The 16,881-nt window shown below is 55.7% G+C and overlaps 1 protein-coding gene across 7 annotated transcripts in view; it reads right to left on the bottom strand.

The window, feature by feature from the left end:
* Positions 1-16,881, bottom strand: part of DAB2IP (DAB2 interacting protein) — a 182,887-nt gene that overhangs the window by 116,342 nt on the left and 49,664 nt on the right. For 2 of the 7 annotated variants that reach the window (XM_090274667.1, XM_090274669.1), the window contains exon 1: positions 1,897-2,086. The exons of 3 other annotated variants lie outside the window; for them this stretch is intronic. In XM_090274667.1, the coding sequence (XP_090130793.1) occupies positions 1,897-2,020 (124 nt within the window). In that variant the 5' untranslated portion in view covers positions 2,021-2,086. Of the gene's footprint in view, positions 1-1,896; positions 2,089-16,881 lie in introns of those variants that run through there. 2 more of the 7 variants (XM_090274672.1, XM_090274671.1) reach the window with 2 other exon arrangements.

Raw genomic sequence — 16,881 nt, 5'->3', positions numbered from 1 at the left:
TCAGCTGAGCAGAAGGTGGACTTTCAGTCCTCCTGTGCTTCTGCAGTCAGGGATGGAAACAGGCTGAAGTGAAGAGTGGAGGGAAAGGGCATTCGGGGCACTGAGCAGGGGCAAGGTGGGTACAGGAGGACTCGGGGTGGCCAGAGCATTACTGGGCATTTGTACCACTACCATTTCTCACAGCATGAACCCGTTTTCTCACAGAATCATCCAGGTACTGGGAGTCCCCTTTTACAGTTCAAGAAACTAAGACTCAGAAAAGGGAAGTGACTTACCCAAAGTCACAGTGCATGAACCCAGATCTCCAGCCTTCCAGATCAAACCTGCAGGAAGAAACTAGCCAGAAGCCACCTCAAGAAATGCAAGGGGCCCTGGCCCATGTGGCTCTGTTGGATGGACGTCATACTGAGAAGCGCCTTGACCTGGGTTTCAGGTTCAAGACGCATGGGAGAGGCCACTGATGTTTCTGTCTCACATTGATGTTTCTCTCTCTCTCCTTCCCTTTCTCTCTCCCTTCCCCTCTCTCTAAAAGTAAATAAATAAAATCTCTAAAAAAGGAAGAAGAAGGCAAGGGTAGGGGCTGGATCACAGGCCCTGAGAGACCCCTGAGGACTGAACTCCCAGAACTCACCTGTACACACCTCCAGGCCACAACTTGAACCCTTTCAAGCACAGGGAACTCAGTACTTCAGTAACTACTCCTTCCCTGAGGAAACCTGTATAGTGCGGCTCAGCCCTCACCACGGGAAGTCTCCCACATTCTGGGGGGGGACTAGTTGAGCATTTACTGTCCACCTGCTTCGTTTACGCTCAAAATGACAAGAAAACTTAAGTTCGTGGAAAATACAGAGGGCCCAGGCCACACAACCACACCTGGAGGGGTGAAGATCTGACCTCAGGTCTGCCAGATTCCAAGCACACATTTGCTCAAACACGGAGCCAGCCTTCCCAAGTCCCAAGACAACCTGAGGGTGTAAACTCGGCCGAGGTGCCTGCTGGGTGCTACCAACCCCCCTCCTCCCTCCCACCATGGGCACCTCAATGGGCCTGAGCCTTGGCCCAGAACTCGGGCCTCCCAGGCAACTTCTAAGAGCTCCTCCTTCCAGGGGGCCTCCCCTCCTCCCTCCCACCCACCCAGCGGTGGAAGGAAGTACACCTCCCCCCACCGGGGCCAGCAGGCAGCCCCCTGAATCACACTTGTTTCCAGCTGAGGATCCTGTTACTGGAAAAAGAAAATGCTGCTTGAACCTCCCCCCTCCTCCCCATCCAGCCTCCAGGGCTTGAAAGAGAGAAAATCTTTTCAAAGGAGGTGGTGCCCACCCAGTGGAAGGGGTCCCAGATAAATCCTACAAGCCTGGGCTCCTTTGAAAAGAAGGACCCCTGGGGTCGGGGGTCCCCCGGGGTCCCCCCCCCCGCCCCCGGCCTCAAGTCCAATCACCTGTCCCTCCACCCAAGAGCTGGAGGAGCCTGTTAAGTCCCTGAGGAAGGGATGTGGGGGTAGGGGGCTAAGCTGGGAAGCAGGGCTGGGAAGTCAAGATGAGGAAAAGCCGAGGTCCACTCTGCTTTATTGCCCAGCTACTGAGTAAACCGAGGCACAGTGGAGCAGGGGGTGGGATCTCAGTGGCGGAAGAAAGAGACCCCGGACTGCAACCTCCCCTTTTCCTGACCATGGCGTAAGAGGAGACACTAGTGCCTCAGTTTCCCCACTGAGGGTGGAGAATGAGGGAGCAGCCGAGGAAATGGAGATCAAGCAGACACAGAAACGAGCAACTATAAGAGGCAGAAGAGGGAGTCCCAGGTAAAAAGAAGGATCAAGGGTCCCTGGCATCCCAGGGCATCAGGTGGAGAGGTGGCGATAGGGAGGTCCTTGGGGTCAGGGGTCGGGGTGGCGCCTACCCCTGGCGGGCCGGGTCCGGCTGCGGGAGCGGCTCCTCTGTCGCTGCAGCCGGGGCCGCCGCAGCAGCCGGTAGTAATAGGAGGGCCTCCCGGTGCTCTTCCTGGCGCTGCCGCCCGCGGACATGCTGCCGCCCGCCGGGCACCGGGCCGGGCCTGGGCGCGCTCACACGGGCCCCATCACCCGCTCCGGCAGGCCCGGCGGGCGTCCCAGCGTTTCCCTGCACGCGCTGCCGGTGCGGCCGCTGCCGAGGCCAAGGCTGCCCCACAAAGTTGCTCAAACTCCTCCTCCTGCCTCCTGCCCCCGCCCTCCCCGGAGCAGCCGGCCCCGCCACGGGGGCCAGGGACCGGGGCCCGGCTGGCACCGGCCCGAAAAGTGAGTGCGGGAGAAATCCCGGCCTGGAATCAGAGATGCGAGGCGGTTTGGAGTGTCCCAGGACCCCAGGCAGGTCCCCAGGAGGGTCACCGGCTCCGCGCCCGCACCTGAGCGACTATGCCCAACCTCGGAGCGCACCCGGAGCCCCATTCCGCCGGCCCGGTGTAGATGGTTCACACCCGCAGGTGTGCGCTCCTCGGCACTGGGCTCTGGGCAGGGAGCACGTGGGGCGGCCAGGCGGGCGCTGTGATCCGGAGCCGGTCACTTTCAATGATGGTCAAGGGAGGCTGCGGCCGCGGGGCCCGATTGATTCTGTCATATGAGCACTAGGCTGAGTATCGACCCGCAAACACACTATTCCTCTGGCCCCTGCCCCAGCCAGGTTAAAAAGACTTCCTTTCACGCAAGATACTTGCCTAGTCTTCACATTTTTTAAAATGTCCCATTTGATACATATTTTACATAATTAAAATTATGGTGTATATTTCCAACACACGAAGAGTGGAGAAAACATAATGAACACCTATGTATCCAGCAGGGTTTTGCCAAATCTGAACATTTTGCCCTCTTTGATCTAGACCCACCCCAAATAACATCCCCCCACCGCCAGATGCTGTGAAGTCTCCTCCCTCCAGGCATTAACAGCAGCTTAGGCACAGCACCGCAGAACAACCCCTACCCTACTCCAGGGATGAAAAACTAAGGCTGGGAGAAGGGAGGGTGAAACTAGCTCTATTGTACCCCACTAAAAAGCTTTCTCCATGACACTCACTCCCCAGCTCAAGAACTTTCCATGGCTCCCCAGTGTCCAAAAGCAACAAGTCCAAACAACCTCCCTTGGTATTTGAGGTTCCAACTACCTGGCCCCAATCAAACCACCCTCCAGCGCCCACTGCTATTCCCCTACTTCTCGCTCTTTGCCCTTCACCTAGAACGGACTGCCCTCCCACCTACTTTGTTGGGCCAAAGTCCCTCCTTCTAGGGCCCACCTCCTCGAGCCTTCCTTTACCATCCTGGCTCTTGATGGTCTCTGTCTCTCCCGACAGCTCTCCCCAGTCCACACAGCCGCAGTTATCTTTCAAATTACTCAAGACAACCACCTGCCTGAGCTCCATGCCCTCAAGTACAGAAAGGGAAACTGACAGAAGGGTTGGACGTGCCTCAGTCACAGGCAAAGTTAACAAATGCAAGTGCTCTTAGCCTGGGGACCCCAACACACAGTCTCAGGGTGTGTTTGTGGGAGAGTCACTCTTGGGTGCCTAAGGCAGACTGTGTCTTCCTCCAGAACAGCTAAAAAGGGGGGCACGGGAGGGGGCGGGGCCATCTGGGCAGGAATCCAGGCCGGGTTTTGCACCTCACAAGGGTAGCCCCCTCCCTTACTCCCTCAGCCAGGGGGAGGGCCCCCCTGTCCGGAGAAGCTTGGATCACAGCTGGAAGCCAGGCGCCTTCCCAGGGCCAGAGGGGGGAGGGGCAGAGGGGTAGTGGTCCTCAAACCCAGTCCTGGTTATCCATAGCTACCTGCTCCCCTGGCTCCTCTCCCCAGAGTACAGGTCCATCTCTCAGGAAGATGGGAAACCACAGGGCTCGCAACCCGTTAGCCCCCTTTGGGTGAAGCCAGCAATTTTCAGCCAGTGTGCTGCAATATCCAACTGTTTAGTCAGGGGCACTGACCACTTTTCCCGTAGATTGTCAAATAAAAACATGACAACAGCCAACACAACCATAGGCATCCGGTGTGAATGAATGAAAGGTATACCTTTTTTTCCCTTGGTCAGGTCAACAGAAAATAGATCTTTTGGTGTGCAGAATTTTAGTAATTAGTTTACGTGTGCCATGAGATGAAAAAGATTGAAAATCACTGGGTCAAGCATTGCTCTGGCTTACCCTCCATAGCAGGCATTGCCAGGAGCACCTTCTGAGGCCTCTGGGAAGGGCTGGACCTGGTCCCTCAGTCCAGAGGCAAGCTGTGAGTCTTCACAGCATGCAGCTTCCTCCCCAATCCTGAGCTTCCCCACCCAGGTGGGGCTCCGCAGCCACCTGCCCACCCTTGGTACTTCCAGGAATAGATAGCCTCCACTGCTAGGTCCACCAGTGTTGAGTGGGTAAAGGATTCCCCAGAAGTCTAGATGGGGGGGGGGGGGGGCAAGCAATGGTCCTCTCTTCCTAGGGAGTTCAGCTGGACCAGTTTCCTTCCCAAAGCAGGAATTTCCCCATCAGCCAGGTTTTAGCCTTCCCACCAGCTACTGAACAGTGGCTGGGACACGTGTTCCTGGCTTAGGACCCCCAACAAGCAGATATAGGTATGTGGGTGTGAAGGGAAGGGGGACATAGTCAGGAACTCGGGAATCTCATCTGTAAATGCAGTTAGGCTCCAACAGTCTGGTATGGTCTCTCTGCTTACACTTGGGTTTCTCAAGTCCTCTGTGCCTCAGTTTCCCTGCCTACTAGGAGAAGCTATGGACCCCCAACATATCTGCCTTGTGGAAGGAGGAGGGTCAGCTAATGAGGCTGAAGAAGCTTCTGCATCCCAGGCCTTATGATTGGGTGGGCATTGTCAAGCACCCAAGCTGGGCATCTCCACATGGTGGGTACCAAGTAGGTACCAGCTAGGGCACTGAGCAGGAAGTGGGTAGGGCAGGAGCTAGGGAAGAGGGGCCTGGACTCCATGCCCCTCCTCCAGCTCAGGACCCCCCCCTCCGGGGGGTGGGCAGGCAGACAAAGGCTGCTCCCTGCAAGCCCAACAGAGCATCTGGAATCAATCCTGCTGTAGAACAAGCCACCCACCCCCTCCCGCTGCCCCTGTGGCCTCCTGCCTTTAAACAGAAGCAGGCCACCTTCCGGAGAATGCCTAGACTAGAGGAGGGGCAGCTGAGAATGCCCCCACCACAGCCACCTCCACTTCTGCTACAGACCCTCCCCGGCACAGCTGATCTGCGAGCCCCGGGCCCCCCAGGATTGACATAGTCTGTCAGTGGTCTTGCCTCCAGAGGGTTCTGGAATAGGTCCAGCTCCCACTTCCCTCATGTGCTACTTTGTGTTGGGAGTCAAGACTGAAGCCTCCATACCCCTGAGCCTCCAAATCACTCCCACTCATTATAAGTGTATATTTCTGGGGTTCCCCCAAGACTCTTGATTCAGTGGGTCTGGGTGGGGCCTGGAATTCTACAGGCTAAATCAGATCTGACCTGACCCCAACCACCACCTTCACTGACCCTCCACAGCCTCCAAAGGAGAACTTCCACGGTACCCAAAAGGACCCAGCTCGGTCACAGAGCATCTATCTCCCCTTGTACCCCCACCCATCCCCCCAACCTCTCTGCTCTCAGCCTCCAAAGGCTCCATACTCATTCTCACCTCCGGCCTTTGCCCTGTTGGTCAAATGGCTACCATGAAGCTCTCCCCTCTGCACCCACCTGGTGAACTCCTCTGTATTCCTCAGGACCCAGCTCAAAAATCCCCTTATTAAAGTAGTCTGAGCCCCAACAAGAGACACTCCCCAGCTCTGCCATACTCCACCAGTCAGTCTGAATAATGAGGACACAGGAGAAGATCAGGGAGGGATGGACCCACTGAGTTCCCTCTGGACAGAGAACCATCAGCATCTGGGTGTCCGGAGGAGCATTACACCCTGCTGGGAAGGAGGTGGGTGGGAGGCCTGAGGGCAGAGCTGGAAGTCCAGGTAAACCACAGGCCAGGCCAGCGCTGGGTCAGGCGGGGCACTGATGCAGGGATGGGGTCCAGCCCAGTGCAGTCTCACCTCTTATTGGGGTTGTCAGGTTGACAGTCAGTGAGGAAGGAGCAAAAAGCCTACTGTCAGCATTACCTTTGGAAAGACTTAAATTGCCCATAAAGGACAGTGTTTCCTCCAGTGTTAGGACGGGTCACCCATTTCTTCAATTTTGAGTTCAAAGCAGAAGGACCTGGCCTTTCCTGGGGACCCTTGTGCTCAGGGGGAAAACAAGAGCAACAAGCCCCAGTTATATAACACCAGACTCCCCCCAGGAAGGAGATGCTCACGCCTGGAGGGGACCACAGAAGTCCCAAACTGCTAACATAGAAAGGTTACAAGTTTGGCCTAGGAAGGTTTGTCTAGGGGTGGAGCTTGAATTTAATACTAATAAACCTTATTCAGTACTTACTGTGTGCCAGACCCTGTCCGCAGCATTTTATGAACATTCTCTCATTTAATTTCACAACAATCCTATGAAGCAGATGGTTACCATGTTCATTTTACAGAAAACATTGGCGGCACAGAGAGGGTAAGTAAGTTCCCTAAGGTCACACAGCTGGCACTAAAATCAAGTTTTGAACCCAGGCAAGCTGGAAAGAGCGAAAGTTTTAAAGTTGAACAGGACTTAATGCAGAGATGGAGGAGGGGCAACAGCCTGGAAGTTTCCTTATAAAGCAGCTTTGACAAGGACCAGGAGGAGGTGAAGAGGGACGGAAGTCCTAACAGGGGAAACACTGGAGCCCACACCAGGCCCCACACAATGGGTGTCTGGAGGATTCAGATCTGTCAGGTTTCCTGTCAGGACGACGTGGGCAGTGGTGTCCAGGGGAAGTCCCCAGCCAGGCAACCCTGCACACATCCGCCTCCCAGGCAGATCTCAGGGCTCCCACTGGAGCCCTGGGCAGGGGTGTGGGTGGGGATAACATGGGATCATTCATGGTGGGCCTCTGCCCGGGGAGGTGGCCCGTCTGACAGGCAATGACAGCTTCCTGAGTCCACCATTCATCCGGGAATGAGGCTGGACCTGGAGCAGGATCTTCAATCAGGAGATGGAGGAGGCTGGAGCAAGGACTCACCCGACAGAGTAGAAGATGCAGACAAGCCCTGGGAGGTCCCACTCAAGGCCCAGCCAGACATCCATGGCTTCCACTGCCCCCTCCCCACCACCACCACCACCATAACTTCCTCTCTAAAGCCACCAAGGAATTTAATGACATCCTTCGAAGAAAATGACCCAGTCAGGGCCAGGATGACAGGATGACCTGGGGCCTGGATGGCTCTACCCCGCTCAACAGAGGCGGAACTGAAGCATCAGTCAAGCGTGGACATGTCAACAGACACAGACAGAGCCTCGGGGAATGTTGAGTGTTTTTTAAACCAAGTCACCCAAACCAGGGCTGAGGGTGAGGCTGTGGAGAGGTCAGGACTCTAACAGAAACAGAAGCCACTGCGCAGAGTTGCTGTGTTTCTTTGGACACTGTGTGCCTCAGAGAAAGTCCCTTGACATCTCTGGGCCTCAGAGACGTGATATCTCTTCCCAGCCCACCTCCAAGGATTCCATCAGGATCTAGAAATGTCCCTCTGTCCAGAAAAGAAGACATACATCTCCCTCATACACGTCAACAGTCAATCATAAAACACTGACAGGGCTGTCAGAGCGAGGCAGAATCGTCAGAGGAAGTGATGGACCGAGGAAGCTGAGGCCCTATAGGACAGCCACTGGCCTGGAGGACCCTTCCTAATGCGTGGCAAGCTGGGGTTGTGGCATCAGATCTCCAGTCCTCGAAGGTCATATTGCCCCTCCTGTCCAGCAGGAAGCAGCATCACCCCATGCAAATGGGAAGTGAGGCCAGGAGAGGGAGCAATTTGCCCGAGGTCACACATGGGAGCTGGGGGTGAGCCCCAAACAGAACTGCCAGGACCCACTTCCCCCCTAATTACCTGGACCTCCCCTCTCAGAACACCTGACACATCCTTCCCATGGGAACCATGGGTTTCCAATCCAGAATGGCTACCCCCGAAGTTCAAGACTCCAGTCCTGTGGCCAGGGGAGGCTGGGATCCAGTCTCCAGGCCCCAGCCCAGCCCATCCTTCCGCACCCCCACACTAGCAGCCAGCATTTCTGCCCAGATGGCCAAGCCTGGAGCCACTCTCCTCATGTACTTCCTCTCCCTCCCCTGACCCAGAAACGCTGCCAAGCTCCAGGTGGGCCCACAGCCCTCCTTCTCCCGCCCAGGCCTGGGGCGGCCACTCCAAGTCTCCAGGTTTCTTCCTCCCCTTCCAGTTGAGGGGCCCAGAGAGCTCCACGCCCACTGGGCCACCAGAGGGGGTGACATATGGTCCCAGTGTGAGGTCAGAGAGCCCCTTGCCTTCCCAGGCAGGCCTGCCTGGTCATCTGTGAACCATTTCATGACTGGCACTGGCCTGCGTTTCAGGGGGACAGGCCTTACTCAACCCCGGCAGATCCCACTGAGGAGGACAGATGAACAGGCCCAGCAGCCAGCTCCTAGAAAGGGAGCTGAAAGAGTGTGGGATTTGCAGTCAGGAACCAGCACCTTGACTGTGTGATTCCAGGCTAGTGCCTTCACCTCTCTGTGCCTTTGTTTCCTCAATTATACAGTAGGCATGATGATACTTATATTTTGTGAGGTTGCAGAAGGTCAAATAGCATAGTGAATCAAAGCCCTGTGTATAAACTGATCAATACCTGCCCCATCCAGGCTGTCTCTTTTCCCACTAATCTGTGGGCTCCGTGAGAGCCAGACAACTAGAGCTGGTCAACAACATTACCAGCTCAGAGCAGGCTCTCAGTAAAACTGAGAGAGATAGTAATAGCATTTGGGAAGTGTGGCTCAGCCCATCTGATGTGAGGAAATCTGGAGGATAGAGAAGTCCTGGAAGGCTTCCTGAAGGAAGAGACATTGGCATTGAGCTAGAAGGTTGAGTAGGAGTTGCCTGGGTAGAGAGCAGAGGAGTGTATTCTTGGAGGGGGAGAGAGCATGATAAAGACCCAGGGGTAGAAACCAGCTGAGGGCAGTGTGTAGAATTGTGTAGCTGGAGCAGAGAATGGAGTGGTCACTGGAGAACAGGCTGTGCAGGGTGTGTAAGGGTGAGATTGGAGAGATAGATCCAAGTGGGGTGAGGCCAAGGCAGCCCCTCCAAAAGGGGAAGAAGGGAAGTGGTAAGAAAGGAACCCTGGCCTGGGAGGCAGAGGATCTGGGCTCCAGGACTAGCTCTCCTGCTGTGTGGCTGCCTGACTTCGACAAGTTACAACCCTCTCTGTTCCTCGCTTTGCAACTATGAAAGGATTGGCTGGTTCTGTGAGCAGGCCTGCAGGAGTGGAGCAAGGCTAGATGCCCATGAACTCCACTGGGAGCATTTAGAAATAGCTCCCCCGGCATCACTGAATCTAAATTTTGGTGTGTAGGGCCAAAGAACCCAAATTCTTTTTTTTTTTTTTTTTTTAATTCCGACTTTTTTTTTTTAATCCTTACATGAGAACATGCTTGTTGATTTTAGAGAGAGGGGAAGGGAGGGAGAAAGAGAGGGAGAGAAACATTGATGTGAGAGGGAAACAACAATCAACTGCCTCCTGTATCAAGTCCCAACCAGGGACCAAACCCTGCAATCCAGGCATGTGCCCCTACTGGGAATTGAACTCACAATCTTTCCGTTTGCAGAACAACACCCAACCCACTGAGCCACACCGTCCAGGGCAGAATCCAGATTCTTAAAAGAGCTTTCTAGGGAGCCATTGGCTAAGGTGGTTCTAGACTCGGCTGGATGTCCTGCTGTCCTTAAACATGCCTAAGGTGGTCTCAGCACAGGGCCTCTGCATTTGTTGTTCCTTCTGCCTCACATCCAACGCCAGGTCTTGAGATGGTCAGCACCTCCCTGTCACTCAGGCCTCAATTCAGATATCACACCCTCCCAGGCCTTGCCCGACAACCTTATCTCCAGTGCCTCTGTCCCAACCCCTACCCCTTATCCCACTGCCCAGTTTTATTTGTTTCAACTTATCACTTCCTGAAACAATCTTATCTGCATATTCAGTTGTTCACTAATTATCTTCTCCCAAACTTTAATGAGGGCAGGGGCTCATTAAGCCTGTCATAGCCACATCCCCAGTGCACAGAACAGCATTCAGTAAACATCTGATGAATGAGGTGCATGAAGGAAGCTGGACTCAAAGTCCCCATTCTTTTTTTTTTTTCCAAGGGCAGCTGTGGGACCAGCGGCAAGTGACTTCACCTCTGTGGGCCTGGGCTTTCCTCCCTGAGGCATGTGGGCAGCAAGCTGCAGAGCTGGCCTACAAGCGGCAGCCTGGGGTTGGCCAGGAAGCCAGGCTGGAAGTCCCGACTCAGTGTAGGCACTGGCGCGGAATTAATGAACGGATGAATACATGTCTTCGCTCTGCTGTGTGCCTTCGAACAAGTGCCCTCCCATTCACAGCTCCAGCGTCCCCTCCTATAAAATGGGGTTGGCCTGGGTGGTTTTTCACAGAGCCTCTGTGCCCAGTCTGGGACATAAACGGGAGCCACGGTAGGTGTTAGAGGAGGAGTAGTCTGTGCCACAGCCACGATTCTCGAACTTCTGGCTTTCCCCGAAGGTCCCACCTAACCCAGAGCTGGCATCCTACACTGTGTAGAAAAGGATTAAATGTAGCTTCTGCAACTTGTCATCCCTCGACTTCTTTTGAGAGCCAGAACAATGCTGGCTGGCCCTGCCCCCACCCTGGAAACAGTACTTTGTCTGGAAATTCTACCAGGGGAAGGAGGAAGGGCTGGGGCCCTAGAATTTCTGCTGCTGCTCGTACAGGAAGTAGCTGAATGTTCGGGGGCCAAGTAAAACAAGTTCAAGATCATCCTGGAAATCAGCAGCCTAACCACCCCCCCCACCACCACCACCCCACCACCCCCGCAACGTTTAGCTGGGGACTTGCCGCTTTTCCCAGGTGTGGCTTTCCTGGTGATTAATAATTAACAGAGAGAAACAAACAGGGTGTGAAAAAGGATAGTCCAGGACCACAGACAAAGGCCCAAGAGGAAGCAAACTTCACTCAGCCTTGTCTGGCATGCCTTTGATGATAGGTAACTCACTACCAAACTGGTCCCTGTTCTCAGATGGTCTGAAAGTGAGGCTGCTTTCCCACAACTAGGAATTGCAGAGGCCTTTAGAGATCTAGCGGGCATTCTACCCTCAACCCCAGACTTGAAAAGGACTTGACACTTGCCCAAGGTCACTGAGACCCACACCAGGCCCTCCCTCAGTTCCCAGCAGCAGATGAAGCTATTACGGGCACAATAAGGAGAAGCCACTAGGGCAGTTGGGGCTGGAGTTGGGGCTTTCGCCCTACCCCCTGATCCCTCCTGGCACCTATATTAGAAAGCCCAGGGGACATGGGTGGGGCTCTGAGTTGATCCTAGTCCTGAGGAAGCAGCCTGGGTCAAGAGGCCTCTGTCACCATGGCCCCTCCCCTCCTCCTGTAGCCTCTGTCCCAGGAAGTTGCAAGGTAGCTGCAGAATTTTCTGGATCTTTCTCTGACCTCATGCACACACTCTCTCTGCCAGGCCCAGGCCCAGGCCCAGAGCGTAGCCTGGAGCCCTCAGAAGGTGCTGGCAGGTGCTGCCCCCCGCCAGGCTGTGGGGCCCCGGGACAAAGCCTTTCTTGGCCCTGGTGTTATGGTGGGGAGCACTAGCCTGGCTGGGGGGGCTCAAGATTCCAGGGCTCCCAGGGCTGTGCCTGCCCCCTAGGGCAGCATGGCACTGGGTCCCAGTCTGCTTCCCTGTTCCCAATCTCAATTTTCAGACGTTAAGGCACTTCCATCCCCTGGGGAGCATGTTAAACTGCAGAAGCCCAGGCCCAGCGGGGAGAGTCTGGTTTCACTGGCCTGGGGAGGAGCCCAGGAATGTGCATTTTAACCAGCAGGGAGTGGGCCCACCATGTCCACACCAGCCTACCTCCCGCTCTCTTTCAGGGCCCCCAGGGCTCTATATGAAGACATCTGGGACCCCAGGCTCTGACAGGGCTCCAAGCCTTTTACAGACTGCAGCCTGTCCCTTTCCCCGCACCCCGTGTGCAGAAGGCAGGGATTCCAAACCTCACAGTGCAAATGGGTAAACTAGGCCCAGAATGGACAGAGAACAACCAGTTTGCCCAGGCCCCATTCCACAGTGAAGGCCAAGGCCCAGCTTCCCCTCCCTCCCCAGGCTCCCCAAATGCGGTCTAGATTCTGGGGCCCAGCGGGTCAGCTCAGGCCCGGCAGCAGCCCTGACTGGTCCCCTTTGTCTTGGTCCCCGTGCCCTCTGACCTCACCAGGTCCTGGGCTGATTCAAATATCCCCTTACATCCCTGATAGGCCTGGTGTCTCCTTACAGGGCTGGGAGGTCCCATCCGAGATGACACTGCCAGCTTAGGGATGCACTCTGGCCACCCTCCGGAGCTGGAGACCGCTGGCACAACGGAGACCAGAGAAGCTTTAGCCAAAGTGTTTGTACAGACCCACCAGGAGGGACCGAAGCCCAGAGAGGGGCAGCCTTGCCCAAGGTCACACAGGACATCGTTACTAACCCCGGTACAGTGCTTACTTTCTTTGCCAGGCAAGATTAATTCAGTGAGTCCTTATAAGAGCCTTCAGAGTGGGCCCTATTACTCTCCCATTTCACAGGCACAGAAGGGTGACTGTGGCAGAGACAGGACTTGATCTCAGGTAGTCTGGCTCCTAATGGTGCCACGAATGGTCTCCCCTCACCTGTCTCCAGGTAATTAACCTTCTAGCCCCTTTCCAGATGCCAAAGACAGAGCCGTTTGGAAAAAGGTGTCCTGTAGCAATAAGGCCTGAGCCTTGGCTTCCCGTCTCAGCCCAGGGTGGTGGTCAGTGGGTGCTGCCAGCCCTCTCCCCACCCTCATGCACACCGCTCCCTACCACTACCCTTTCCTCAGCCACACGGGTCCCCAGCCCCCCACCACTTCTGTCCCTCATGTCTTTGCTCCCACAGTTCCCACTCCTAGGACACAGGACATGGGGCCGGCTTCCTAGGCTCTGAGTCCCCTCTGCGAACAGATTATTTCCAGCTCCAAATTCTAGCTTGAGTCTCTCTGTGCATCTCTGTCTGCCTCCACTGTCATTAACCTGGAGGCAGGTCACCACCATCTCTAGCTTTGAGGACTCCCACAGCCCCTAACTGCCCCCCCCCCAAATCCTCTCTTGTCCCCTGAGTCTATTTTCCACAAATCAGCCAGAGTGAGCATTTTATAAACAGCCCTCTGTTCCAGCCACCCTGGCCTCGCTAGACTTTGGCCCTCTTTCTGGTTCATTTCTGCCCCCAGCTCTCCGGAGCCACCTGGCCAACTCCCACTCATCTTCCTTTCCAGAGAAACCACCCCATCCCTCCCAAGCTCACTGGATTCCCCTCCTACCCCCCACAACCTTTCCGCATCATTTTTTCCAGGCTCCCTGAACCTTTCCTCCAGGGGACCCATCGCATTGTGCAATGATATCTATTTTTTGATGACTCATCTCGCATTTGTCTCTCCTGGCATGCTGCTCCCCCAAGGGTCGGATCCTGTTGGCCTGGCTCGTCATCATAACCCCAGTGCCCAGCCAGGGGCTGCCGCCCGGCTGCTACCAATCGAGAGGAGGGTGGGGGCGTCACAGCCATGTTTGCAGGCGAGCATAGCACACGTGAATGTACATTGCAGCACCCAGACCTCTAGGCCTCCCTGCATCTTGAAGCTCCTGGGCTCACAGCAAAACGAGGCCAACTGCCCTCTACCATCACCCCAAACAAGCCACAGCTCAGGACTTATTAATTTTCCTCCCCTCAGGTTTCAGCACTTTTCATTCTATGATTTATAGTCCATCCAATAAATTTCCCCCATTATCTTTCACATGCAGTGTGCTGCCTTTCTGCCATTTAATAATACATTTGGCTCCCTGGGAGAAATCTAAGGCTTGGCTCCAATTCAGGAGCAGGCCCATGAGGCCACGAGGGATTCTGAGGGCTCCTCTCAGACCTAAACCTTGAGCAGGTCCAAGCCTCACACTCAGGGCTAACTGGACAGCGGCCCAACTCCTCTCCCCTCCCCCCATCCTTCCTGCACCCTACCCCCGGCAGGGAAGCCTGGCAGAAAGAACGTAGGCGGAGATGCCTGGTGCTCACTGGGGCCCCGGTGGTCAGTTTTAGGGCTGGAGACTCTGGTGCTTCCCTATCCAGCCTTGATGTTTTCCAGAGGTTCCACAGCCATGATCGATTTTTTTCTTAATGTCTTTTTCTTTTTAAGATTTTATTTATTTTATTTTTAGAGAGAGGGAAAAGGAAAGAGAAAGAGAAGGAGAGAAACTTCAATGTGTGGTTGCCTCTTGTGCGCCCCCAACTGGGGATCTGGCCCGCAACCCAGGCATGTGCCCTGACTGGGAATCGAACCGGTGACCCTTCGGTTCGCAGGCCGGCACTCAGTCCACTGAGCCACACCGACATGGTGAAGGAGATTTCTGAGGGTGTTCTCTGGGCCAGGCACTGTGCCTAGTACTCGACTTGAATCATCTCACTGCATCCACACAGCCACCTTTAGAGGCAGAAGGTGCTGTTATGCCCATTCTACAGATGGGAAAATTAAGCCTCAGAGAGACGTAATTTCCCTAAGGTTGTACAGAAAGTAATGGCAGCACCCCAAAGGAAGTCCTGGTGGAGTGAGGGATGAGAAGGCTCTGGAGGCGACAGGGAGGGCACAGCTCCAGGCAGAGCTACCCACTCAAAAATAAAAAGTGGCGGAGAACCAGGTGGGGGGCTCAAGGCTCAGGGTCTGACAGCCCTGGGGTTGCAATCCCACCCGTGGTGGTCCTCAGCTGTGTGACCTGGGGCAAACCCCTTAACCTCTCTGAGCCTCACCTCCCCACTCCGTCCTCCCAGGACAATCACGGGAGTTGCATGAGGCAGCTTGTGAGAAGCTGCCTTGTAAACTGTCCGGTCCTGAGCCACATCATTGGTGCATGTTAGAACAGCGGGTAAGACATCATGCAAAGACCTGCAGGGAACAAACCCCTGGGCGGCTTCCGGCAAAGTGCGACCTGCAGCCCCAAACTGTACGGCACTCTGGGCAGAAGACCCAAGCTCCTGCTCAGACCACAAGCCACTTACCTCACTCAGGTACCAGGCACCCCACACCCCAGCTTGGGAGCAACCAGGAGGCCCACTCGCTCCCTCTGGCAGGGGGTTCTGGGCGGAGGGGTATTCCAAGCCAGCCTGGGCCGGGTCACCCCTGCCCCCGCAGTCCTCAGCCACTCGGTCTGCTTTCCTTCCATCCTGCCCCTGAAAGTTTCTGCTTCTACTTTCTAGTTTCCATGACAACCACCTCTCTTCCTTTGACTGTTTTCCTCTCCTCAGTCATTTTGCCGTCTTAAGAGGCAAGTTTCTCTCTTCTCTATGCTAAAGGGGGAATAAAAGTGGGTTGGAGCAAGAGGTCTGGCCAGGAGAAAAGGGACAGAGTGGGCCAGGACCTGGAGGGGAGAGGTGACCTCTGGCGTACAGCAGTACAGCCAAAGGGCTGGTATGGCCATGGTTTGCCCCCAGATGACCTCTGGAGTCGACTGCCCACAGGGTCCTCCACAGCAGGCTTCTTCACATGTGACTCAGCCACCCGGCCCTGCAGGGGCTGCTCAGGCTGGGTAGCCCAGTCTTTGCAAGCTGGCTGGGCCTAAATCCGCTTCCTACTGTCTTGTCTTCACTCACAAGTTCCCCGTGTTTGGGTGGCTTCCGCCCTGTGCCCCACGTCCTCCACTTTGCTCCACAGTACCCCACAGGAAGCCCCTGCTGATGTCCCACCCCCACCCCAACCCTGACCCCATCAGTGCTCCTCTTTCCTCCACTGCGACGGCTCTCCCGCATCCTAACCTTTCTCCCAGCTGGCCTTCCCTGCGGGAAGGGTGTCTGGACAGCAAAGCCAGTCCTCCCTCACTCCGTGTCCAAGCAGGTCCGCAGGAGGCCGTGCTGAACCTACAGCCAGAGAGAGCAGAGCTCCAGTCGGTTCTGCCAGCAGCTAGCCGCAGGCCCTAAACCAGTTTGCTCTAGAACTTGATGTTCCCCTTGGTCACACAGGGATGGAACTCGCTCCCTCCAGGACTGAAGTGAGTTTGTGGGTCTGAAAGAACTTGGAAAATTCTGAAGTGCTGGGCCGAGTCTGGGATTATTTTTAGGCACTGAATTAGTGCCATCCAATGAGTAGCCCAAAGGCCTCCCTGACCCCACGGGCCTCGTGGCTCTCTTCCTCCACCTACTGACCTCTGGTGGCATTTACTGCCTGTGTCCAGCCAGCTCCACACGGAGGCCCTGCCTCTCTAGCCAGAGCTCCACGCTGCAGTCACCCGCCACCAGCTTCCCCAACATACACACACACACACACACACACTGACATACCTGGGGCCCACAGGCTGGCCAGGGGGCTGCAGGAGCCTCTGAGGCCCAAGTGCACAGGGAATAGCCTGACCCACACGGTGGGGAGCGGGCTGGGGGTGGAAGACCAGCTTCTTCCCAGCCTAGCCAGGCTGCTGGAGGCTGGGGCCAGAGGTAGCCCCAGAAAGGACTCCTCAGCTGACGGAGCAGGCTGTTCACTGCCTTCCCCTGTTCCAACGCCCGCTTCCTTTCCAGCCTGTCCACCAGGACTCATTCCCTTCCCTTATGGTGAACTTCACCCCCCGCCTGCCGGGTCTTAGACCTACACGTCATCCCTTCCAGACTGCTCAGAGGCTGCACTTGCCCAGGCCTGTGCTAGGAAGGGGCTGGTTCCCATGTGCTAGGGGGCTCCTTGAAACATGGCATCTCAGGGATGGGGACCTCCTGTGTACACTTGGGGACCCCTTCACCTCCCTCAAAGACCTGCAGAA

Source organism: Furipterus horrens, unplaced genomic scaffold, assembly GCF_987537825.1.
Source record: "Furipterus horrens unplaced genomic scaffold, mFurHor1.1.pri manual_scaffold_4, whole genome shotgun sequence".
In the NCBI taxonomy this organism is placed as follows: Eukaryota; Metazoa; Chordata; class Mammalia; order Chiroptera; family Furipteridae; genus Furipterus; species Furipterus horrens.
This window is presented reverse-complemented; position numbering and strand designations above follow the sequence as displayed.